The 27,751-nt window shown below is 34.8% G+C and overlaps 1 protein-coding gene across 1 annotated transcript; it reads right to left on the bottom strand.

The window, feature by feature from the left end:
* Positions 1-38: 38 nt before the first annotated feature.
* Positions 39-27,380, bottom strand: Serpini2 (serpin family I member 2). Its single transcript, XM_027942240.2, has 8 exons — positions 27,134-27,380; positions 22,035-22,265; positions 20,436-20,630; positions 20,161-20,353; positions 10,069-10,166; positions 6,688-6,774; positions 4,027-4,116; positions 39-126 (listed from the first exon to the last, which is right to left on the bottom strand). The coding sequence occupies exons 1-8, from the start codon at positions 27,378-27,380 to the stop codon at positions 50-52; spliced, it is 1,218 nt and encodes a 405-aa protein (XP_027798041.2). The 3' UTR covers positions 39-49.
* Positions 27,381-27,751: the final 371 nt, after the last annotated feature.

Raw genomic sequence — 27,751 nt, 5'->3', positions numbered from 1 at the left:
TCAACTCTTTTCCAGGAACACTCTTGTATTCTGAGGCTGTGCTTCTCATTTACAATGAATCTAAGTCTCTTCTCTTCACGTTTTGGGTGTCAGGATTTGTCACCCTTCCCATAAACAAAATTGATTCTAGGAAAAGAAAAAAAAATACATACACACACACACTTTAGGTATTTCTGAAGAAAAATATTTTTTAATATTTTAAGAATCATTTAGTCTTTTTCTCTATAGGCAATGTCTAATAACGGAACCCTCTTCTTTGTCTAAAATACATAACTAGATCATTATTAATCATTTTCTGGTAATTTATGAAGAAAATTAACTTCCACCACATCTCATCATGGAAATGGCATTAGCACTGGTTTTCATGTAGGAAAGCAAAAATAAAGTGAGAGAGAAGTGCTCTTCTAAATATAGAGATCCAGTCAGGCAAACATAGCATAATAAAATGGTGATGAGCACAGTGGAGTTTCAAATCGCAGGCATCAGCAGTCATCTCTCATGCACGTAATGTAAGCCTCAGGGTTAAAAGTGCATCTCACCAGTTCTCCCCCTTCAGCTCTGAATCAAAGCTTACTTTCCTGCTAAAGACAATATTTTCATATCGCAACTACTTTCAAACCCTCACAAAGATGATATAGTATAGAGCATAAATGCAAACACCTGTTTCCAGACATTCTGTGTTTGCAAGTGAAAAGGAACAAAAAAGTAGAGGGCAAAGTAGAAATAAATGATGTATCAAATCTATTCACCTTTTTTTAAAAAAATGGGGAAAGGAAAGTGGCTAGAGGTCAATGTCAAATAAATTCCTTATAGTCGGATGTAATAAAGATTAATTTCAAGAAAGATAAAATAGATTTTGTATCCTTTGAAAGCTAATTAAAATGATATATTCAAATGCATTTGACATTATAGTGGGAGAGCCCTATTTAATTAACTCTTCCCTGTTCGGTCAAAAGACACACTTGTAGAAGGGCCAATAATGTGGAAATAGACATAAAATATCCAAGGTATTATTTTTCTTTTTTATAAATAATTATACTCAATCATGCCTTGACTCAAAATCTTAAAATTATTCTGGGAAAAAGAAAGTAAATACCCCTATTTTTCAGAGAGATAAAGATACACATACCCTTTTCCCAGGGTGAATGATACATTTAGTCACACTAGGAACCAGCAGTAACTCTGGTATCTTCATTATGCTTTGGCATGAAGTGCTTTTCAGAATTGTTTGGGAATTCTTTAAAGTCACTTTCACAGACACTGATAGTATAATTGAAGCCATAGTTTAAAAATTTAGACATTCAGAAGTGCAGGGCATTGCTACACAGCCATTTGTCCCAGCCTTCTCAATCCATTTCTTTCACCAATGAGACCACATTTTGAATCAAATCTTCACACAGTCACCAATCCAGTCATCACTAAATTGGAGAGATTATTGAAATGTCTCCTGACATAATAGCAATGGACTTGGGGGGGACAAAGCAGAAACCACTATCTTTTTCTTCTTTTCCTCTCCATGCCTCCTTTTAAAATAGGAAGCATTTAAAACATTTTAATCAACATATTTATGCCGCAGCTGTGTCAAATGTGGGCACTTTTTATCTCATAATATTAAAATCCATAGCATAACCAAAGTTAATGACCAGAATAAAAAATTACATATCCTACAGTCCATTCTCCCTTTGACCAAAGGCCTGAAAGAGTTCTCAATGCAATAATTTTTATTATGTATGAAGTTCTATTTCAAAATCATAATTCACTGCTTTCTCAGAAATGGCACATTTCATGTAACATCTTTCACAATTTTCTCAAAGTCTATAAAGCAAACCTACTTCCATAGCCTAGAAAAAGAAAAAAAAAAGTTCTTCATTTTCCTGGAAGTTTAACTTAGAGCTTTACATAAATATACTGCAATGTATAACATGCCTGATAGGAAACTCCAAATAATATATAGAGTTTGCACAAGAGGGCTGTTCGGCCAAAAGAAAAATTTAAATCTAGATAAAAATTGGTTGCACTAAGCCTCCTAAAGTCATTTATCCTCGCACTTCAGAAAGAGTCAACTGAATGCATTTTATGTAAAGCCTGAAGCCCTTTAATAGTCCACTGTAGTGATGCTAAATCACCATCTTCGTTAATCTCACTGGTTTCTTGAGTTCATTTGTGAGAAAAAATAGATAAGTCACTAAGTGTATATTATTTTAAGATAATAGCCTATTCTACATTTTGTATAACAACAATTTATAACTCTTAATACATGCATGGCCATTCGTTTTAAATAATACTTTAAAGGAGTAACTCTAGAAACTCTCATTACAATAAAGATCATAAAACAGTGGAAAATGTCATTAAGGTTTGATAGTTAAACATTATCACAAATAAATAAATTAGTGGATTATTTTGGGTTTTGGGCTTTCAGTGCTGTTTTACTAAAAGCTATTACATAGCCTTAGAATATAATAAGTCATCAACTTGGAAAATAGAGTCAAACATAATTATTCTAAATGTCACTATTTACGTGCTTTAATGCAGCTTCATTTCTTTCTCTTCTTTATACTCAATAATTACATAGTAAGTGTAAGAAATTAGACTTATCCAAAGGTTAAAGATAGATAGATCAAATGACATACTCAGAATGTATTTGAACACTGACATCCACCGCTGGAATCGGAGTTGTATTAATACAATCTCAGCAATTCTCAGACTGTTCCATTATCTCTGAGATAAAACTTTCAAAAGGATCAGTCAGCACTAGTTTCATTGAGTTAGAAAGAGATATTAATATATCCCTGAGTGGACCAGTATCACTGACTCTATTTAATCTAACAGATTCAGATTCTGAGATTAACTATGTCTCTTTTGCTTGTAAACCAGTTTATAGAGAGAAACTTTTTCAATTTTCCTTCCTTCATTCATTCAGTCATTCACTTATTTAAATTTATTGATTCATTTGTTATGAAAATTTAGTATGTGTCAGGCATAGTATGACAGTCTTCACATATTTTTTTCTGTTTGTTGTTTGTTTGTTTTTCTGGTGTTGGAGAGCAAATGCACAGGCTTTTGCATGACAGACAAGCCCTCTACCCCTGAGCTACATTCCCACCCCCTCAGGTGTCTCTATATTTAATCCCATGAGTGCTGATATTATGTTCAGATTGATAATAAAGAAAATGTAGCTTAGAAAGTATAAACAACATATCTAACCACTGCTAGTTAATTGAGGTGGAATTTTTGACATCCAAGTAAGTCCATGTTCTCAACTTCTAGGGACACTGATGTTTTTCTGCAAGGCATTTTGCCAAACACTGAGCTGATTAAAATATAATTTCTGCTCTCCTGGGGTTTATGACTCTCACATGGCTATCATGACTGCTGTGGAGTCCTATATACATGCCTAGAGACCATTTTCCCACTGCACTCACATTCCTGGCCTTTCTCTTTCATAAAAGCAAGGGCCAAAACCTCTTTAGGTAATCTGGATTTCCATATGTCAACAGTATGCCAAATGCCAATCTACTCCACTACAGAATCTTTTGTGTTCTTTGTATGTAACCAACTCATCTTTCACCAATTGCCCAGATTGATCGAATATAAAATTATATTCAACCCCTCACTTATTCTCTCAACTCCACAACTATCTATTTCCATTCCATTGTGATATCATAGAAAGAGAGCTAACCTCAGTTCCTACTCTGCCATTTTCTAGTTACATGATCTTAGGCAAAACATACCTTTCTCTGAGCCTGTATGTCATTATTAGTCAATTATCGTACCTGCTGGCATGGTGTCAACTTTGGAGATAGGAATATAAACTGGCTACGTTCCATTTTAGCCATAAAATTACTAGGGTGGAAGCCATGATTACCATTACCCTATTTTAGGCCCTCATCCTCCCTAAAAACACAATGCCTGGTGCCTAATATATACCTAACAGCATCTATTGAAAGAACAAATAATTTCAGATATGTAGACACCAATTGGCAGCTTAACTTAGGCAGTACCGCAAAGAATTTTCCAGAAACATACCTGTTGGGTTATTCTTCATAATGAACAGAAATGGGTGATTTGCTATAAATTGATTTGGAGTCAGACTCATGATCACGGGGGTATGTATGCCTACAAAATAGAGACAGCAGTTATTTAGATATTCACTTTTAAAAGCTCAGGAAAGAAAATAAATCCAAAACACTTTTCATAGACAAGAAAGGTCATTTTGGTTAAGGAGTTAACATGTAGAAAAAATAACCATTTTCTAAATGCTGGGAAATCTGCAATAAATTTAAAAACCGAAGTGCAGAAGAATAAATATTAGATCATTCATCGAATAATCCTAGCTTCACATTTATGTTCAGTGAAGAAGAAAGTCAGATACTAGATTCAATTTGGTGGAAGCAGTTAGAAAATGTCATCTTTTAAACAGTAATTTTCTGCTCACTTTTTATTTACATCATATGATTTATTCTTACAATGTTTTCAATTTTTAATTTTGATCCAGATATGTTTGCACTTCATTTTTATACTACAAGCTTGTGGTAATCACATCTGAGTTCAAATTTATTTTGTGCTTACTCTTTCAAAATTATTCCATGAGCTCAGAGCTTTTAGGATTCATGTAGTGAATGTACATGAGATTTTTGTTACAATATTAGAAACAGAGATGTGCTACCTTAAAAATTATTTACAATGATAATTGTATCATGTTGATCCATTATGGCATTTGTCAATATTTTGGATGGGAAAAATTAAATGGTTGGATGGCTTTTCTTGCAGATTAAATATGTCGACACTTACTCAGTTAATTTCTTTACCAATAATGCAAGGGTTTTGTATAATTTTTTTTCAGACCCAAAGGAAAACAAAATTAGCATGTATAACCAGAATCAGAAAACAAGTCAAATATAACATTACTAATATAACAACAAGGGCATTCTTCTATCTGGAACATCAGGGCTGTACTGCCTAAATTACCAGTGAATATAGGCTTTTGTTTGAATTAGTGAGAAGAATCAGAAAAGTCAAGTCAGTTTGACTCCCATTCTCATTTACAATGAATGTCTGGACTTTGCTTCCTGAGCAGCCTGTAAGCAAGACTTCTTCCAAAGTCAGGAAACTCAGGCCAACTATGCTGAGGTGTAATTCAACAGGATCACTGTGGGCTCTTATTATCTTCCCTTAATGCTGGCTGCATCCTCCTAAAGAGAAGCAGTGGAAACTAGGAGAAATAGCTCTGAATTTGAAGCCAAAAATCATGATTTTAGTTCAAACTCTGTTGTTAATCAACAGCATGACCCAAGGCAAATCACTTCACATTGCTGGACCTTTGTCTTCACCAATATAATGAGAGGATCCAACAATGACCTAGAAGAACTTTTCCAGATCTATGTAAAAGCAGTTGGAGAATTTTTTTACATGAGCCAGCAACCTCATCCAAATGCATTCTTCTGATCTCTCGAAGGATTGATATAGCTCATCCCCTACAATCTCAGTTTCTTGAGCACAGCAATGCAAAGCCTTTAGGAGATGACAAAATGATAGCAAGAGTGCAGTGTGTCCCACCCAGATGTCAAAATCCATTGGCCCTAAGCAGCATTACAATTTAATCAAGAAATTACTAAGTGGATATAATTTTTTTTCAGTACTGGGAGTTGAATGAGCCCAGGGGTACTCTGCTACTGAGCTACATCCCCCAGCCCTTTTAATTTTTATTTTGAGACAGGTCTGACTAAATTGCCAAGGCTGGCCTTGAATTTGCTATCCTCCTCTCTCAGTGTCCATAGTGGCTAAGATTAAAGTGTGCACCAAAATGCCCAGTTCCTTTCCCATTTTTAATTGACTTTAAGAGTTTTTCCCATTTTTTTCAAGTATTATATTCAGTATAAATATTATTCAAAATATCATTTGTTCAAGGAAGTGAAATATAGAGGAATAATTCTTAACCTGGAATGTACACAGAACTACATGGTGAGTTTGGAAAACTCAGATTCTGATTCAGTAGGTCTGGAGTTAAACCTAAGACTTTGCCTTTCTAACAATGGCTCCTGTGTGATGCCATTGCTCTTATTCTATGCACTGCATCTGTAGCAGTAAAGGCAGACACAAGCCACAAGGAGAAAGAACTAGTTCTCAACCTTGATGCACAATGGAATCACTTAGGGAAACAAGAAAATATTAGAGGCTGGATCTTACCTACAGACATACTGATTCAATTATTTTGAAGTGTAGTCTGGGCATAGGATTTATTTTTTTACAGTTCCCAGATGATTCTAATATTCAGCTAAGTTTGAGAGTCCCTGCCATGAATATAATAACAACAATCAAATTAGAAAAAAAAATGAAGACAAACTTTGTGTAATAAAAGAATGAAATTAAACACAAGCACTTAAGACTGAGCACTCTTAAATAATAATGACTTTGTATGTGAGCCCTAAGGTTTTCTCCATCAGTCGTATCTGCTAATTGGCAGGTAATATAATTTGCAAATGAACAAATATCAGTAGATGAGCCTCAAGTCCTAATCAGATCCCTTCCCTTTTGCATAATGCTGTTACTGAACAGATGTATGAACAACTTATGAAAGAATTGTCCTTTTTTGTTCCCTGCAGTATGATACAAAGAAAAGAGACATCAGAGCACCACCAAATGACCAGCATCCTTCATCCCAGTTTGCTGAGAGACCATTTGTCCTACCAGTTGATGTTGCAGCCTCACTGCCATCTTCATTTATCTCAAAGAAAACTTTCTGCATGACATGAGAAACATACAGCTCAGATGAATCTGATGAAAAACATTAAATATTTAAAGATTAAAATCAAGAGTCATTACCTATTAAGTCCCAGATTAATTTTATTTCAAATGAACAAAGAACAGAAATCAAACATAATGAATTCCTCTTTATTCAGTCAATTTTCTAGAGATAAAAATGGTTTGAGTTTAGCTCTTATAGGCATGACACAGATGGAGTTTAGGTTTCTCCCTGATATATGAGGTAAAGATTGAAGAATGTAAACATCAAACCAGGTATCCCACCAAGTGGAATATTTGAATGGACAAAGGGTTTTGTCCCCTTAACCAGGATCTATAGACAGAGTGAAAGAGGTTTTCCAGATTTTAATTGAAGCCCACCTTATGTATTCAACCTCAAAGCCACCTTGCCTTTTAAATTCCATATTCAGTTTTGATCTGAGTTTAAAACAAAATTTACTTTCCTTCAAGACAGTGAGGCTATGAAACTCTGAAGAGCTTTTGTGTCATCTGCTACAAAATCACTTCAGAGCTGTGCTTTAAAGCCTGTTAAAATTTTCAGTGCAAGAGAGTGTCTTACATTATTTTATTCTGGTATGGATTTGAACCGAGAGGTAATGTCCCTCTTCTCCCCTTGGTGGAACTCATTCATGTATGTGTGATGCATATCTGGCATAAGAATCTGAAATAATAGTCTCTTTGAGACATGGGAAGAGGGGAAGCCATGAGATTATAAGGCATGTCAAGTCTGCTTTGAAAACTAGGTAGATCCCACAGTGTTCCTCAGAGGGTCAAGGGACACATGCTCTAGAAAACCCTCTGGCACATGAGTAGCTTGCAATAAATACCACTCAAATAAGTTAATCAAAGGATGTGAATATGCCTAGTGTTAGAGACCTGTAACATGGAGGAAAGAGGGCATCCACAACGTCAGGGTGGATCAACTGAAACATAGGAGAATGGATTCCCAAGGTCAAAAAACTAAACAGCTTCTTCCAGTATCACCTGGAATAAGACAGGAATCATAAATAAAGCACAGAGTAAATGACCTCAGAGCCACAACAAGAGCTAAAGAGCAGGTGGTAGAAGAATAAAGAATTTCACACACTTCAGCTCTGGTGTCAGCCTCACTAGCTCCCGCTTAGACTGAGCCGCTTTGTATTCCACCTCACTGTGGAAATGACAGATAGGACAAGAATACGAACTCCACAAACTCACTGATTTCTAAGCCTTTGTGCCAACTATTTATCTTAAATTTCTATGAAAATTCCAAGTATATCACTGTTAAATTAAGAGGACCAGAGAAAACTGAGAGAGCTTTGATAGAAAATGTGAAAGTGAAGATTAATATGACACTTTTTCACTTGATTTTTTTCAACACTTATTGAGCATTTACTATGCATTAAGTGAAGTAGGTGATTTACTTACATGCTCTTATTTATTGCTCCAAAAGTCACTAAGATATATTATTTCACTTACATCAGAAAATGGAGATTCAATAAGGTTAAGTACTTTACTAGAACTTGCAGGAGAAGTAACAGTAGAGTGAGAAGTTAAAATTTTTGTGCAAGAGAATAACCCTGAGCAGAGAAGGTTATTGAATCTCAATGAATGAATTGAGATTCAATTGAAGGGTTATATGAATCTCAACGTTTCCAAACTAACTTTATAAAAGTATTTATTCAAAACTTGTGCACTGCATGCATATAAGGTAGCATCTCCTTCCTCTTTCATGTATATGTCCCGTATCATAGTGTTGGACCAGATCAGTTTCATTTAGAGAATGTTCATGACACAAACGATCAGTAGGGATAACAGGGTAGTATGCTCCTAACTACCAGCTGCAGTGTCAACACTGGCTGGAGCTATTCTATTTCAGGTAATAAGACAAAGTCAGAGTAGTCAAAGCAACTCAAATAGGTAAATCAGGAGGAAGAGAGCAGAAAATCCTGAACATTTATTCTTCTCTGCTCAGGGTTATTCTCTTGCACAAAAATTTTTATGAAGAATTTTGGAAGTATTTTCTTGAATAATCCTGTAAAAAGAGATGTTATAAAAGTCACAAATTGCCAGGAATTTGCAGAATGAATAGCTATTTGAAAGTCTAAGGTATATTGAGTGAGCTTCCTAAGGCTGAAAAGAAGTTTAAGAGGAAAAAGTGCTTGATTTATTATAAAAAGTGTTTGGTTTATTATAGGTTGTTGAGGTGGCTGTGTGCCAGGGCACATTTAGACAGCACCCTATGTAGTATTTAATGTTGACTGTCTCATTTCTGGTGCTGATGAAACTGTCAAAGAAGTCAGATGTATCTGGCACTGTGAGAACAAGTTGGCTATATCGTGTGTGAGGGTGATAATGAACATCTATGTCACCTGTGAACCCCATTCGCCTCTCCACCAGGAAAGCTCATTCCTTCCATTCCACCACCCACATAATTGATGAGTGACTAGATTAAGGAATACCTCTCCAAAGTCCAGATATTTATATAGGAAAACACAAAACATTTCCACAATATTTCCACATGCTATGATACAAAACCCAGACTTACAAGCTTATATCATTAAGGTCATTTTATAACACATAAGACAGAATTTTTAAAAGAGTAACTTGTGACAAATTGGCCCTCTTCATCAATTTTTTTTCTCTTTAGAGAAAAAAAAAATTGTTTGTTTGTTTGTTTTTGTTTAGTCTTTTGAAATACTGAGTGCAACCAAACCCAGAAGAATTAAAACACTGTCCTGACATTGTTGTGCAAGCAAGCTCCTTAACCACACACAATTCCCCAGGTGCAATTTAGCATGAAAGCTCCCTCTGCAATTCTTGTCAATCCAAAGGAGTCTGTTGCTAAATCTGCCAGCTGCAGCATTACAATTTCTTGATCCAGCAGCTTGAGGATGTCTACTCCATGGGCTCTAATATTACTGAATTAACATTCGGAAATTAGTTTATTTGAGTTTTATTAGCTCTGCTTAGATGAAAGACTCAAAGTTGTAATTCCCATTATTCTGATTAAGAAATACAAACAGCAGAAATAACAGCCCACATAATACACTTACCTATATCGTTTTATTGAAAGTATGGTTAGAATGCTTATCTAATATTGTGAAATGTTTTTTTGAATTTCATTAAGGAAAACATCCGAGATGCAAAATAGAGTGCTTGTTTACAGACAGATCAACATGCCTATAACATTTATTCACTGTTTATATGTATGCTGGGAATGAAGGCCCTTTCAATTTTACGATAAGTCAGTTAATACCAAGATCAGTTAGTTAATACTAAGAAAACAAACTAACACGACAATAGAAAAATTATCCATCATACTACCTGTTATTCCAGAAAGGTCACAGCCACCACTAAATATCTCAGTTATGTTCAAAGAATACAAAGCTTCTTTGAAGTCTAGTGTTTGTTCCACTTTAAATCTGTTTAAAAAAATGAAAAATCTTGAAACACTGTACATATTTGCTAGCAAACTGCTTTTTAAATAAAACAGATGACTTGGAAGAGGTTATACTGTGAAAGCTTTTGTTTTCATTCTCCCAATTACGTTTTTTTTTCACATTTCACATCCCTTCTCCCCAGTGCCACCATTCATTCAGTACTGGATTGCTAATAACTTGCATCCTACATAAATGGCTGGTAAGAATGATGAATAGAATACTCCATTTTTTGAAGTGACAATTACCCAGCACAACAATTCTATCTAAATGTTCAGTGCTAGCTTCTTTCTAAGAAGTGTAGATTTTCCCTCCAGCCATCAAAGATGGCTCCTGGCAGACATCCAGGATACCATTTGCAGAAAACTGGAGTCCACAGTTTATGGGGAAGATTGTTGGCTACTGAAGTACAGACAGCGTTTGTAACCAGTCAACCATCCCACCACTGTCACAGTTGATGTAGCTTTTTCAGTTGATGGACACACCTAATATCTTCCCAATGGACCCTTTAAATGGGTCAGAGAAGGAACAGAGTTCTTTCAAAGGAAAGGAAAGAAAACTTACAGAAAGTTTGGGTTGGGGTGGTACTTCCATAGCAGGGAAATAGGACTCCAGTATTTGGCTCACCCTCTGTTCCTCACCTATGACCAGAGAATCTCAAAGATTCTCTCAGGCACTGAACTTCACCACCCATGTCAACATAATGGAATTCAGCAATCACTGAATCTTATGTAAATAAAAAGGGAAGGAGGCTAGTACTTTTTGTTTCATAAATGCTTAAAGCATTTCAAAATTAGATTAGAAACGTTGTTCATAAATGAAAAGACTAATGTAACATTACTAAACAGGAAACTATCTATGATTCTACATCTGTGAAATTCCCAGCAACTCCTGATAAGCATCTTTGCTTATGCCTGACAGGCATTTGCCCCTAAACACCAGTGTATGGATGCAGACGCTATTACTCAAGGATCCTTGCTTATCTAACAGGTAAGCTCACTTCTGGGGCTAGAAATTAGCTTGGGCAATCAGTCTAATCACTGTTTTCATTGGCAAATACTGAACAAGCTTCTTAATTATAATTCTTCAAAACAATGAACATGCTGTGATAGAACTTTACTGGGTCTAAATTATTTCCTGGTAAAATAATGCATACTTTTGGGAGACATTAACTCATTCAGAACCCCAGCTAACAGGGAACAGGTGCAACATGCATATTAAAATCTACTTATAATGAAAATAGCTTCTTGTACGCCAACTATTTTCAACTTCTTCCTTGTAACTTTTTACTAGGAATGATAAAATGCAACATGATGGTTTTGAGATTTTTTTTCTATTTTTATTATCATATTCTTTAAATTAAATGGAGTATGGGCTTCTAAAAGGTGAAAAATATATTTTCTAATACACCTACAAATTGACTATTTTTAGTGTAATAGTCCAACAATTTTAGGATAATGACAAGAATACCACAAGACTTATTATGACTTCTAATAATGTCTAATTACGAGAAAGTCATTTAAATAATAGCCCTGCTCATAATATAGTCCAAAGAAACCTATAGCAATGGAAATCCATTCAGTCATTTAATAAAAGTATAATTTGCAGTCTATTTCAAATTATCCATAATTATTGAAGTCACGAATAGCCAGGTATAAAGGAGCACTTCTCTGAGTGAGGCACTTAATATAGGTTATATCTTCAGTCTTCTCAAACCTTGTGGGATGTAAGCATTATCATCACCATCAAATAGAAGACAGCAGTAGCTGGAGAAAGTTGTTTTCTAGGCTCAAGGTCAAGATGGGTGCTAGAGGTGTGATTTATATCCAAACCAGGTCTTAGGGTCACCCACAAGAATAAAAATATAACCAGGTATAGTGGCGCACTCCTGTAATCCCAGCAACTCAGGAGGCTGAGGCAGGAGGATTTAGAGTTCAAAGCCAGCCTCAGCAGATTAGTGAGGCACTTAGCAACTCGGTGATACCCTGTCTCTAAATAAAATATATAAAAGAGCTGGGGATGTGGCTCACTGGTTAAGCACCCCTGGGTTCAATCCCCAGCACCAAAAATAAATAAATAAATAAATAATAAAACAAATAGAAATACAACACAATTCTTGACAGTTCTGGGCCTGCTCTGTTATGTGGGTGCATACCAGCTTCTGGTCCCCTGCCAACCAACTTCCTTAGGTTATGTGCATATGTGTAGGTTGTAGGGGTGAAATACCCTTTGAGCCTCCTGGGCTGAATTAAAAATACTTTCTATCACATATGAAACATATCTTAACAACATTTAATATATACTTCTTATTATTCCCATTTTTATCAGTGTTCAGTAGGTCATTGAGCATCGTGCAATCATTATACATAATGATATATTCATATTTGTATTCCAACTCATTTTTCTCATGTTCCCTACCTCTCACCCATGCATAACTGTCACTCACCCACTTACAGATAGAAGGCTGGCCACCCCCTGGGACTTGATTCTAATCCAGCAAGAATGTGACACTTTAGTTCCTAGGGCAAATGTTCTGTCCTTTGAAAAGTCCTGTACAGCTGCTCCAAATATTTGATCTTGCTCTATCACTGACCACTTGCTTTGTCTGGGCACCCCTCATGCTTGCCTCACATGACATCTCTTTTCTGACTTTTAGCTGTCCTCTTGCAACTTTTTCTCCACCATTTATTACCTATGTAAATCTAGGCCAGGCATTCACCTGTGTGCACTTCACCTATAACCTGAGTATAAAACTCAATGTCTATCAAATTTATTGAAAGGATTAAAGATAGGCGGGCAGCTCTATGCTCACCAAATGCCAGAAATCAATGAGATTAATAATACAAATAATAGAAAGAGTTAATATTGACCACTAAAATTGTATACACATGATCTCATGGAATTCTTACCACAATCCTACAAGGCATGTATTATTATTCTTCCACCTAAACAGTAAAACAAGAATCTTAGATCAATAAAGAGACTAGATTAAAGTTATAGTTAAAAGGTGGCAAAGCTCTTGGGTCTTCAATATATTCTATTTTCCATTATTTGGTTTTAATGGTTTATAAAATATACTATGAAATGCCAGCCACATCATTCAATATGTACCTATCAGAAAAAGAATCATACCCATTAGGATAAAACTATGCCTGTTATTTTTGTTTTTTAAAGAGACAGAGAGAAGCAAGAGAGAGAGAGAGAGAGAGAGAGAGAGAGATTTTTTTTTTAAATATGATTTTCAGTTTTCAGTAGACACAACATCTTTATTTTATTTTTATGTGGTACTGAGGATCGAACCCAGCACCCCACATATGCGTTACCACTTGAGCCACATCCACAGCCCCATGCCTGTTATTTTTATATTTACTCTTGACTAGAACTGTAGTGCTTAATAAGTGTAAAGACCCAGACCTCTGAAAATTTGATGACATCTATTAAGCCTCTCCCAAGGAAAATGCAAATTTGACCTTACGTGCATAAATCAGTAACAATTTTATTGATTTCAAGGACTCTCCAGAAATCCATGGTGTCCAGTTAAAGACCGCTACAAAGGAATGAGAAATCATAGCTCTTTCATTTTCTTAGCAAATCAAGCTTAGACCCTCAAACCAAGCTATTCTTTCATGGCCTGTATCTAGTCATACATTCCATTAATGTTTTTCTGTTTCACCAGTTACTCCCCCAGGTAAAGCTGTTCCCTTTAAGCACTCATTACTTAATGCCTGAATCTCTGCAGTGTTTTCTTAAATGATCTTTGGGATTTCAGTCTGTCCCTTTTTTCCACATTCAGAACATCACTACTTCTAGTTTGAAGCAACAAACATTGATTGAACAACTACCATTTTTCAAACTCTTGCTTTGTGCTGGGATCATAGAGAAGAAACATGCATAAATCCTCAAGAGGTTTACAGGCCAATGGGAAAACAAGAAAACAGCGTTAGCACAAGGACCTTGAAGAAATAAACACAAAATCTTAAAAGAACTTTTCCCAGCAGGGAGAAAGGAAGATGTTTATGGATCTGGCATAGAGAGATCATAAATGCTGTCTAAAAGCCAAAGTTGGTCATAAAGGAAAATAGAAGCTATCCAGAAAAAAATGGGTACAGTGGGGATGGGATGGCGGGGGAGTGTGAATTTCCGACAAGTTATCAGTATGTAAAAGACATTGCGATTACCAAATATTTCTTTCTAAAAGACCATCTTAATCATTCGACTGACCTGGATAATTGCAAGAATTCCCTGTGGTATATGAGACTTATCCCTTTTGGTTCTTTTACAGTGAAGCTCTGAAATCTTTCTTCTAGGGAACTTTGTTTATAGTCAGCATCTCTGGTGCTCCCACCTCCTCCTATGACTAACACAGGGCTCACTGTGTATACTATTGTTTTAGTACTTATTGTACACTGCTTTAGTCTTCATAAGTTCCTTGTGGAAATCTTACCCTGCTCCACTTATGTAGTAATGGTCCTATAATGCAGGAGCATATCTATCACGTTACATCTGTCCCACATTTTGCCCACAGTAAGGTCCCAATCAATCTGTGTTAACAGGAAATAAATTTTCTAAAAAATAATCAACTCAGGCTATAAGGCTGTGTGCCAAAGACACGGGAGTCAATCCTGTCTCTCCCAACAGTGGTTGAATGCAACCAACTTACTACTTTCAAGTGTCTCCATTTTCTTATGTGTTTCACAGATGAGACATAACCAAGTCAGACAATAGAACCATAGCATTTGATATTAAACTACAAAAGCTAAATCTTTTATAAAGTTATAAGTGCTCTGTAGATGAAAGTTACTTGTTTTTTTAACCTGATTTTCATGTATTAAATGATCACCTTTGCCCATACACATAATCATAAAAGCATATTATCAGAATGTTTTTCATACAGAGGAATCTAACATAATGCAAGTGTATGTTAGACTCTCCAAATCAAGAAATTTTAACCTCTAAGATATGTATAAGACTTCATATTACAGCTAGACAAAGTAATAGAATTATTTTAGCTAACATCCAACTGGGGGACAATTTTAAAATTAGATTTCTAGACTGCTAGAGACAATAAAAACCAGTTAGCACCCTAGTATTTTTAGACTATAGTCTGTCTTATTGGCCTCAATTCTATCTAGTTATATATCAAAGAGGGGAAGGGGGAGTGTTTCTCAGTGACTATCATCTAAAGAGTCACATGTTCCTTCCTGCTGTAGCTTTGATATAGGTGCACAATTAATATTTCCGTCTTTGGTGTTTATGAAATTTTTTCTTGAAAAAGGCATTTTGTTTTACAACATAAAATTTAGTATAGCTGGTGTAATGGGTTGAATTGTGTCCCCTGCCCCCCGACACACACATTTTCCCCAAATCCATGCACTGAAGTTCTAAACCCCAGCTGTAATTATGACTTTATTTGGAAATAGATTCCTTATTGAAATAATTAATTAGGTTGAAGTCATACTGGCGTAGGTTGGGTCCTTAATCCTTTATGACAGGTGTCCTTAAAAAATTTGATGGGAACAGTGGCAAACGCCTATAATCCCAGTGGCTCAGAAGGCTGAGGCAGGAGGATCACAAGTTCAAAGACAGCCTCAGCAACTTAGCTAGGCCCTAAGTAACTTAGCAAAGGCCTGTCTCAAAATTTTAAAAATAAAGTTAAAAGGGCTGAAGATGTAGCACTGTGTCTAAGTGCCCCTGGGCTCAATCCCCGGTACCAAAGAGAGAGACAGAAATCTGAGAATGTCATGTGAGAATAGATGGCTACCTCACAACAGAGGCAAAGACTGGGGTGGTACATCTGTGAACAGAGGAACACCAAGGGATTGCTGGCTGCTACCAGAAACTAGAAAGGGGCAGGGAAGTGTTCAATGCAGTATCAGAGAGACAGTGAGCTTGTGACACCTTGGCTTTGGACTTTTAAACCAGAACTGAGAGAGAATGAATTACTATTGGATTAAGTCACCTAGACTCTTTTGTCATTTTGTTATAGTAGTTATAGGAAACTAAAACAGTCACTTAAACTGTTCCCACATTACCAAAATCTTCACTCATCTATTTGATAACCAGTATGTATTCATTCAGGTATAAAAGAACCACAGCACTGAGTGATAAAATATAAATTTGTCAGTCCACACAAAATATTTATTGAGCCCTTCTAATTTTTTTCTGTGCTGAATACATGTTTTAAAATGGGAATTTTTCAATTTGTGAAGAAATTGTTCATTTTGGGAAAATATATATTTTTTACTTTTCAATCCCTGATTTTTATGTTCAGGAAACAATCCAACAAATATGTTCTGATGGACTAAAATTGTTAATGAATTTAACATGTGAGAAAATCATTCTTTTAAGAAATTAGAAAACATTCTTTTAATGTAAAATTAATAATTTTAAATGTATTAATGCAATTAAATCATTGACAAATTTTTAATCCTTTGAATTTAAAAAAAATCTAATTTTTTTTCTTCTCTAGAAGATGTTTCCAAATAAATGGCTGATTTCCTTTTCTTCATTATGCTGAACATATGGGAAGGAGGGTCAACTTCACCAGGATCCTCATAAGAAATTTATTAAAACAAGATTGAAAAGTTGAATTCTGCTTGAGATATTTAAGATTAGATAAAGAGACATAATACAGAATCTTTTTCCTGTGAAAATATTTATATAATTTAACTCAATAGCACTAATTTAACAAATACTATATAGTGTGAAATGTGCTAGGAGCTACAGAAACCAACATATACGTAGCCCTCTGTTCAAGAACTTACATCTTAACAGGGTAGACAAGAATGTAAGCAAGAAATTAAAATGTAATATGATAGGTGTTTTGATGTAAGTTTGCATGAAGTGTTCTGAAAATGAAGATAAGTAATGGTTTGGAGAAATCTTAATGGAAGAGGTAATTCAAGAGGGGGACCTTGAAGGATAATTGGAAATTCGCTGGTCAGACACCATGCAGAAGAACCGTGGTGACAGAGAAAAGGAAGTTGAAAAAGACTGAGAAATCAGAGAAGATGATGTTTCTCATTTGATACTGGCTGGGCAGTCATCTTAACAGAAAAAAAAAATCATTTATTTAGTATCTTCCATTTGCCAAACTTTATGCTATGAATAGATGTGATGAGATAGTGTAAGTGAAATCATCACCATGTTTTTAAAATCTTTGATGGCTGGAATTTATATGGAAAAGTGGTATACTACTGCCAACTACTGTTTCTGTTTCTACATAAATGAGGATTTCAATTCACCTTTTAATGTAAATTGTTTATTTGTGTGGGAAATCAATACATTGGCTTTTCATTATGCAAACAATATCAGTGAGATAGAGATATCTGAGATTATGAGGGTGTAATCTATTCTGTATAATATGAAGATTTCATTTTCAGTGAGTGTTGAAATCTATTGCTATAGATTCCTTCCACACATGGGAAGTTGACCCTAGACCGGTGGAAGGAAATCTGGGTTTTTTTCTTCCTGTGCTGGGAAGAGTTGGAGGACTCTGGATGTAGAGTCCTAGAGGAAGATTCTGGAGGAAGATTTTGGAGGAAGATGATGAAGAGCACTCTTGGGTGAGGGAAGGCCCTGGTGCCATGACAATGGCATGCTGTGGATATCAAAAGACGGGGAACTTGGTACAAGAAGTGTCTACACCAGGAGAATAGTCATGGTGCGTACCCAGCTTTATCACCACACTTCCAATAAACTTTGGTTAAATGCTGATGTTTTCTTACTTGTATTAGTTTGCTAATGAATTACCACAAATTGGCTGCTTATATGTTTTATCTCATAGGTATGGAGGACTGAAGTCCAAAAACAAGGTCAGTAGTTTTGGTTTCTTTGGAAGGATGTGAGGGAATGTTTTATTTTCTGCCTTTTTTCCTGGCTTATAGATGGTCATCAACTCCCTTTCTCTACACATCACCTTTCTTCTATGTGGATCTGTGTTCAAATCCTATTTCCTATAGTCAATTAAGTTTGGGGTTCTTGCATAATTAAAGAATTTGTTACTTAGAATCAAGAAATAGGGGATACTTTGGTTATAAGAATAATTATATACATTTTATATTGATAAAAACTGCAACTCAGAATAATCCAGTGACTCTCCTAAGATCACACTAGTACTATATAGTATAGAGAGTTTTAAAATTCAGTATTTTTTGACTCCAAGACAATGATCTTTCCAATGAAGGGGGGAAAAAAGAAGAAGGGAAAAGAAAAAGTAACTTTGGAGTTAAACAATTTAATTTCAAAAATTATTATTTCAATTATTAGAAGGGAAACTATCTGTTAAATAAGCCATTGTATCCTCAGTTTGGCATACAGTTAACTAAATAGAAGCTAAAATATAAATAATATATATTCTTTGAGCTAAAATATAAATAATATATATTATTTAAAAGATTGGATAACATTCAGGTAGAGATTACAGATGGTAGGAAATTGGAAGAGAGGTTGGAGTTCCTGATTCAGACTTCCAGAGACATGAATTATAGGGGAAAATAATATTTCTCAGAGGAATAAGAAGAGGAAAATTCTGAAAATAAGTCTCTGGTAAACATTTTTTACTTGAGAACAGTACAGGAAAAAAATAAGTCAGGGAGCAGAAGAGAGAGAAAGTGATTAGTAGTATAAGGAATAAAGGAAGAAAGATTTTTTTTAAAAGGTGATTAATAAGGTTGTGGGTGTAGCTCAGCGATAGAGGGCTTGCCTAGCATGAGTAAGGCAAGACACTGATTTCAGTTCCCAGCACCACAACAAATAAAAATAAAAGAATCATTAATAAAAGGATGATCAAGAGCCCACAGGGAGAGTAAAGCATCAGATACTTCTTTCTCCAGAGTACCAAGGAAGGTAGGTAAAAAGAAGATTAATAAAGATTCACATAAATTGTTCGGTGATAGATTTTCTTTAAAAAGTATGAGGTTGAGACATATGCTGAGAGTCAGAGAAACTGACCGAGAGTAGCAGATGAAGAGAGAATGTGCTGGTGTGGGGTGGGATTAGTGAAGTCTCCAGAGATAAACAAGGAGTCCAGAGTTCCAGCCGTTTTGAGGCTGGGAATGACTGACACAGATGCAGAAACTATCTAAGAGTTGTGGAGCTTACAGAGAAATTTAGAAATCAAAGAAGAGCATATAATCTGTTAAACATCTCTCCTCTTACAAGTTCAGATGGAGTGTGGATTGGGGTTATTTGGGCACATCTTTGACTCTGTAGTCAGTTCTGTCCCTTAGAAGTATGATATCAATGTTTATAATCATTGCTTCCTAGGACCATCCTTTGCAATTTCCATGTTGTATTAACTATGCAAAATTGACTGTAAGATTCTATTTATAATTCAGTAACTATTGGAGCACTCTTTTGTCAAAGGTGATTTAGCACATTTTTAATGGTGAATACACTATCATAAATTACTACAGAATTTGTTTTCCCTGAACAAAAAGTATTTTAAATTCTAATGAAAAAGATATTAGAGAAGGATAAATTTGTAAAATAAAAAGACAATAATTCTTTTTAATCACTGAATTCTAAATTTACAATGTAATTCTTCATCTTTTTTTGTGGGGTATGGGGGTTTGAACTCAAGAGCACTTGACCACTGAGTCATATCCCCAGCCCTATTTTGTATTTTTATTTAGCGACAGGGTCTTACTGAGTTTCTTAGCACCTTGCTAAGTTGCTGAGGCTGGCTTTGAACTCATGATCCTCCTGCCTCCACCTCCTGAGCCACTGGAATTACAGGTAATGCTTCATCTTTTTCAGAGTGAATTAAAACACTGAAATTCAGTTCTCACATAAAAACCACATTGGCAGGGGAAAGACTGGCCTTTGCATCCATTCTGTGGAGTAACATTCTTAAATACGTTTTCCTTTTTATTTATGGCAATAGCCTTCTAAGGCATTTGCTATCTTTCAGCTGGCTCTTCAAATATCTCCATAAGCAGAAACATAGGAACTAGGATAATAAAAGGACATGACCAACCTAGGGAGGCTTATTTCCACTTCTTCTTCCTGCATCTCAGAGAACCATTTCAGGATCTGAGGAGCGGTAATTAATTTTTCTACCTTTGCTATGTTCACCTCTTCTGCAGGAAGTATGATGATTAAACTAAAGTTGTCATCCTTATAAGGCAATTCCAAAACCTGGTATTTCATGGAGGATTCAGAAAAATAACCTGGAACCAAGGAAATAAATTATTAAATGTACTTGGCAATTACCAAAGCCATAGCTTTAAGAAGTAGGGTTTCTCCTATTACCATATTTTGTTTTCAGAAGAGCCTTCATCATTGGAATTTTGACGGCTGAACCATCTTTCTTAGTAAAATTCATCAGCTGCGTGTCTTCTTTTCTAAATTGCTGCTTCCAATCCCCTTTGAAATAGATAGCATTCACCAAGACAAGCCGAGTCAGAGGGCCAAATTCTTCCCCTGAAAACATGTTTTTAATTTTTCCTATGAAGGGGTAGAGAAAGAAGCAGGAAGAAATATTCAATAATGATTAAGTGGAACTGCTTTAAAGAGGATTAAAGCAAAAATGTCTCATTCAGAGATATGTTGGACACTTGTCTTACAATCTAACCTTAGTAATTTTGAGAATAATGAGAGATACTATCAATTATTTCATTAAGAAACAGATGCAAATGGATTCCACTAGGAAATAGGAACTATGTGCTGGTATTAGGCAAACTTAGACATAAATGGATTCTTTTCAGTGAGATTATTTTTATCATTTGTCTTTCAGACAAAAAGAACAAAAACAAAATATTTCTTCCTTAATATTCATTGGTTATTATTCAGATTTTATTTTAAGGTTCTCCAGCAGGTTGATCATATTTAATAGGTTAATGGTACACTCAAACTTGCCACACTTGTGTGTACCATTGGAACAAGACAAGAGTGGAGAATGCTAATATAATTTTTCTAAACAACCTGTCTTTTATTTCTGTATATAGTAAGTATTTCTAAGTTATAATAAATAACCACTGTTGGGTGTCATGAAGCCATCTAGAGACTTCCTGATCTGTATCCGTGTGGGACACTGTTCACCACACGCAACTCAGATTTTTAAACTATGATTCCCCCCATGAGGCTACCTATAAAGATTACAGAGCATCTAATACTATCACAAGTTTTGTAGTTTAATGAATAATTAAAGAAACAAACTACTTTTAACTGAGGGCCTGGTGTGTGCTTGTTACTTCACAAACATTATTATCAAAACTTCCAATAATCCTGAAATGTTTTATAGTATCTTCATTTTAAAGTGGGCATAGTTTATAACTTCCTAAAATATTCCTGTGTTCCTTTGAACACATATCTATCTGACTTTAAACTTACTACATGCTATTTAGGCTTTGCTAGTCATGGACATGGTAGTCTAATCTTTAATTTAAATACATGTTTTTAGTAGAACTATTAACATTTATTATTAAACATTAACACGATCAACTAAACTGTGTTAATTATTTACAGTACATGTGGGAAAAAATCCATTTGGGATTGACAGCTTTAACTTCTATCTGGCCAAAGATCTTCCTGCTTCAATACTTGAAAAATCAATGCTTAGACATTATTTTTAAAATTAATTATTTTTAAAATTCTTCAATTAAGAATTGTGTAAATAGGTATCTTTCAAAAAATAATAAAACAATTAGCATCTTTTTTCAAAGCAGCTTATAATTTCTCTTGGCTTTAAAATTTAATATTAATTTAAATAATAGTGAAATAGGAGATCTGATCCTTCTGATCCAAAAAAGTGGAAGAGTTAAATATACATTCATTATCTTTTACTCTAAGATATTAAAAACTATGAATACAATGGCAAAATAATGGCTTTATGAAAATGGAAAACTTTACCATCTGTTTTGCTTTCTACCCAGGTACTTATTGTCTCTGCACAAGCCTTTGCATTCTGAAAATCCACCAGTTTTATAGCACTCTGAAAAAACTCCTTGTTGCCATGGAGATACTGTTCCTTCACAGTGAATCCTTCTTGAAGGTAGAGGGCATTGGCAAGATTAAATGTAAATTCTTGTTTTTTCTCTGAGATGGCAGAGAAAAATGACTTCAACACAGAAAATTCTTCTCCTAAAAATAATTATAACGTATACTGACATATCGAGCAACATAAAACAACGGCATTCCAGTTTTGTTATCTAAGCGTTTTGATTCATATCACCATTTTTTGCACCCTTAGGTATAACTAATGATCTGAAGTTAGTATAAATATTTCAAGCATTTATCTCAAGCATTATTTTTAGTGAAATCAACTTTTATATAGGAAAAAGAATACCCATGTCTATTCAAAATCTGACAAACATGAAACTATGCATTTGTACAGGCTGAAGGAAAATCCCTCTTTATAAAGATATTTAGCTCATTTTTAGTTGTTGGAAATTCATATGTAGAATCTTGATCATTCCTTAAGATGAATACCCAAAACTTATGGAAGGGGAATGCTAATGGATGTTGATGGGGTATGGCAGTATGAGCAATCCTTTTCAATATTACTTTCATTTCAGTGAAAGAATCACTCTCTTTTGAGTAACTGTGCCTGTCCAGGATTTGAAATGTGCAAGGTGAACACTATGATCATCTCTAGAGATGGGTGAGAATCAGAATTGCCTATTTCTTCAGGTTCATGAATCTATATATTTTGTCTGTCTACATGAACAATAAACATCTTTAACTATTCTAACAATGGCCACTAGATAAATGAGTCAATTAAAGGAATCTTCATGGATCTACTATTTATTGACACATTCTCTGACCACAGTGATGTCAAAATTTTGATTAACACAATATATACAGTAAGCTGTAGATTTCTATGAAAAGCATCTCTTCTGATACTTTCTTCAATAGCTTTTTTTTTTCATTACCAAATGGTACAAATACGTTTTATTTCCTTCTGGCTTAATCCTAGAGCTCAATCATAAGTCATGAACTCTTTCAAACAATAGGTTCTTTGAGGGTCTTCATTTGATTTCCAATTAAATATTGAAAATAATACTTGCATAACTTAAAGTTGATTGTATTCGATTCATTTCTATTGGAGAAAGTAAGTATTCATCATTAAAAGATGCCAAATAAATAGTTTAAAAAGTTTTACTGCAAGAAACATGCTAATAAGTATATAATGAAAATAAGAGATGTGTATATGTGTGTGTTTGTGTAAACACACACTTTATCAGAAGGCTAGCAGATTTTTGCAAATAATAATATCCCTGTCACTGGGGAGCTGCAGCTCTGTGGCCTTACACCTGGACCAGCTGTGTTGGTTACATTCCAGTTCCTATTTGCCTCCTTGGCTTGGTGTTCTGACACAAGTACAACACCCTTACCGGAGCCTCTGCCAGGTATATTGCATTATATTTCAAACTAGAATCCTCCACTCACTAGGACATAAAGACATAAAAGATTCTAAACAAAATAATTAGCTTCTGTATGACTAGATCTGAGTTTCAGTAACTCTTTACAACCCTGGAATTCTTTACATAAGGAAAGGAAGACAGTTAATCTATTTCACTTGTGTATACAATGATTCCAGATGCAATCATTCATTGCTCTTTGAAGCTTGAAAAAATATCTCAACAGCTAGGAAGCTTCAGAGATTTCTTAAGATACCAGAGTTTCTCCAAAATAATTAATTAAGGTCAGTAGAGAAGCAACAGAATTTGAAACCAATTTTCAGGTCAGAAATGAAGTGACAGAATTTGAAACTAATTTTCAGGAATTTGGAATTTATGAGCATCTTTAAGGAATCGCAAAAAAGGAAAGAGAAGAAAAAATAGTTCTAACTCATTTGTCAGAGCAAACAGATTTATGTCATGTACTTAAGGTCTAAGACTGTGTGACAAACAGCTGCCCTTTGATAAATCACTGGACTCAGAAATCAATGAAAAAATGTCACCAAGTAGCACAAATTTGGAAGAGAATATAAAGTTATCTGCTTTATAAGTTTGATTTAATTTATAGATTAATGATCTCATTTAGCACAGATCGAAAAGAATGCATATGCATGACTCCTAATAAGCAATGAGAATAAGTTGATTTCATTTCCTAAAATAGAGCTATAGAGAATCCACAGACCATGGGGTGAATGTGACTCTGGGGGTGATTGTACCAAACCTCCAGAAAATGCTCTAAAATTTTAGTACCTGTTCTCTTCTGCTAGTAAGAATTCAATAACCAATTCTCCAAAAATGAAAATGCAGTAGTCATAAAAGTATAGATTATCTCAGCAGAAAGGTCCATATAAATCACTTAATCTGACCCTCCTTTCTACAGTGAGAAACCAGCTCCAGAAAGAGGAAGAAACTTGAGAGGTGACATGACTTATGCCAAATCACAAGGTCACTTAATTGCAGAACTAGGAATGCAATTCATGCTTAGTCAGTCTCTCTCTCTCTCTCTCTCTCTCTCTCTCTCTCTCTCTTTTTCTCCCTTAGTGCTGGGGACTGAACCCAGGACCTCACTGTCTACCATTGAGCTACATACCTAGCCCAAGCTCTCTTTTCATAACCCTCTTAGAATAAAGAACCACTTTCAATTCAGCCTCTGATCAGTCAGCAGAAACAAAACAAAATGGAGTATTATTAAATGTTCAGCAAAATGGACAAAATAAATTCTAACCAGGTGTTTTGACAGGGGGAGAAAGGAGAACTGAGCACATGAAGAGCCCCAATAGACCCCTGAGTTGTATGCCCTGTTGAACAAGCAAGTGTCAACATGGAAGGGTAGGGCAGGCCCCACAGATTGTCAGGAAAAGCAAGATCAAGACTGATTCAAGAGAGAGTAACTTTTTAAACGAGAGGAGGACTAAAGGTAAGGCCAGGACTAATGTGAGTCAAGGAGATGCTCGTCTCAGGCATAAAATTTAAGGAGATGCCAAAAACTCAATAATCAAGATATATGCCTCAATGCAAAATTAATGCCAAAATTAAAATTACTGCAAAAATTTTGATGAACAAAATATAAAATCTTTCAATAAAAAAAGGATTGGCATTTCTGATTTTTATTTTCACCCTTGGTTTCAGTATGGCTGTGTCAGGCACTGTCTTTGGATCTGTTTGCCCTTTGTTCCATCCTAAAGCCTTTCTGCTCTTTTTTGGATTGCTTGGGCCTTTTCTCTAACTCCGTGTCAGTCCCTCACTCTATTCCATTTCCTTTCCCTCTTTCTCTTATTTCTTCATTTTCCTCTTTTTTTTATTTTCTGAATTTTATTTTTCACATTTTCTCCACTTTTTACTGGGTTTCTTTACCTCTGGTGCTTTTCCCTTGCTCTGTGTCACTGCCCATCATTTAACAAGGCACAATGAACCGTTCTGGTAGATGTTGTCAAAAGTATTAAAGTGTTAGTGTTTAATTGTCCATATGTATTCTTGTACAGAAAATGTTTAAAATGTCATAATTATACTTACTATCTCTAAGCCTCACTGAATCATTTTTGGAATTAGTCCTGGCCAAATTAGTTAACTTTTTTTTTTTTTTTTTTGGCCTCAGTTTTGTCATCTGTATGGCAAAGTTGCATTTACCATATAGAGTAATTATAAATATCAAATGAGATACTATATACCAAGCACACAAAACAGTGGCTGATACACTATATGTGTGTTTGATGGTGCGTGATTATTATGATGATTATTATGTTCGGAGCCATAGCTCTTAAGACTTCTGTTACTAAGATGCCTGCAATTAAATGAATTTAGACTTTGGAGGCTCTAATCTTACTACCTTATCGTGGAGTCAACTTTACATATCTTCATAAACATTTTATTACTTTTCAAAGCAGTATCATGTGATTTAAATGTTTCTGGGAATGGTGTAATGGGATTTGCTGAAATTAATCAAGACTAAGTCTGGAATACAGTGGCTTCATTACACATTATTCACAAAGGAAAACTCTTGCAATTAGCTTATCACCAATTTCTTTTCTGTATAAAATTGGCTTTATTTGAAATGAAGCAATTAAAACCTTGTAAATAGTATTTTCAGAAAAAATAAATTCCTAAATATAGCTACTCTGTGATAAGGCTGAAATTAGTCATAGTGACTAAATTTCCAAATTAAAAATCCAGATGTCTCCTCTAATGTTGGGGCCACATTATCTAATAGTGATGTCAATGTTTAAAATGCAAACCACTATGGAAATTGTGAGCATGGCCAGGGAGATGTTTCAAACAGGATGTCAAAAGAAAATAGTCTCCGGCATAAGCCTTGTGGGACTCCAAGCAACCACCACTTGAAGTAAAAAAACCTCTGACTGATTATTTAAATGCTTTTTCAAATTTTCTTCTAAAATTATTGAATAAGCTCTTAAATACATAAATTAATGATTTTCTTGGTTTCCCCATGGGTGAAAGTATATTTTTTAGAAGAAAGTATGGGAAACAACCTACTGAAGAAGGCTTGAGTAAATGGAATGTCCATAAGAGGAAATAAAGTGCAACAATTTAAAATTGTATTTTGATTCAGTAGCATGATATGGAAAAATTATTTTAGCAGTTTTGAAGGAAAAAAGGGTTAGGGATATAGCTCAGTAGTAGAACACTGGCTTAAAATGTGTAAGGTCCTGGGTTCAATCCCCAGGACAGCAACAACAACAAAAAGAGATGAAGTAATGTGATTATTATATCTATTATTACACGTGCATATACACACATAGCATAAGCTCAACTTAAACTGACCAAAACAAACACATCAGAAAAAAACACAAACACGTACAAAAATTGATATCTCTATAAATGTTAATTTCTTAATAAATTATTTTAAACATTTTCATTGGGAAACAGTTATAGGTGAATGAAAATTACATTTACAATTCTCTATTTTATTAAAATTTTGTATTTTCTGATATTTTTGACTTGTTCAAGTTCTATGACCTGATCTTCTAATACTTACAAAATAAACTTGACCATATCTTGCCAACTATAAATAATCAAGTGTATGATTCTCACCAGTTGGGGTTTCCTGCAGCTTTAAAGTTCGTTTTATTTGCTGAAGTGCTTTGCCTTTTGCTCCCAGTTGTACCATTCCAAGAACCAAAGTTGTTCCAAGCGGGGAAAATACAATGTTGCTCTTGTGAGATAAGCAAATAGCTTGATAAAGATCCACTGCAAATTCAGTATTTTTTTGAGCCAAGGTTCTTGAGGCTTGACTTCCAGAAAAAATCAACAGGAGACTCCACAACAAGATTTTATCCATTTTGACTTCTGTTTATTGTAATTTAAAATATTATTTGCTTTCAAAATAAGATTTTACCATAGTATACTACATCCAGCAAAAGACTTTCTACCCGCTACTAGAACTTTCTATCTCATTACAACATACTACCGCAAGAAGACTCTGAGCAAACATCATCAAATAGGAGAAACAATTTATATGGTACTGGTATTTTTTATGTTCCTTCAAGAACGAGTATAAAATATATTTGCAGTTTCCTAAAATCAAAGGAGAAATGATAATTATGGAGCATTATCAATGGCAATACTATCTTTAAATAACTGTATGGTGTATCTTTCTTGTCTTTTCTCTTGGTTTTATGTTGCAACTGTGACTCTGATATGAAGAGAAAC

Source organism: Marmota flaviventris, chromosome 8, assembly GCF_047511675.1.
Source record: "Marmota flaviventris isolate mMarFla1 chromosome 8, mMarFla1.hap1, whole genome shotgun sequence".
NCBI lineage: Eukaryota > Metazoa > Chordata > Mammalia > Rodentia > Sciuridae > Marmota > Marmota flaviventris.
Note: the sequence above shows the minus strand (reverse complement) of the source record. Positions and strands in the feature narration are given on the sequence as shown.

Bases quoted from the DNA above. Each gene is read 5' to 3' on its own strand.
- Serpini2 (XM_027942240.2), bottom strand. From the start codon at position 27,380: ATGGATAAAATCTTGTTGTGGAGTCTCCTGTTGATTTTTTCTGGAAGT. The intron at 22,266-27,133 runs GTGAGAATCATA...AATTATTTTTAG, and splicing joins GCTGCAGGAAACCCCAACTG to GAGAAGAATTTTCTGTGTTG. The intron at 10,167-20,160 runs GTTGGTCATGTC...TTTTTTAAACAG, and splicing joins GTGGAAATAAGCCTCCCTAG to ATTTAAAGTGGAACAAACAC.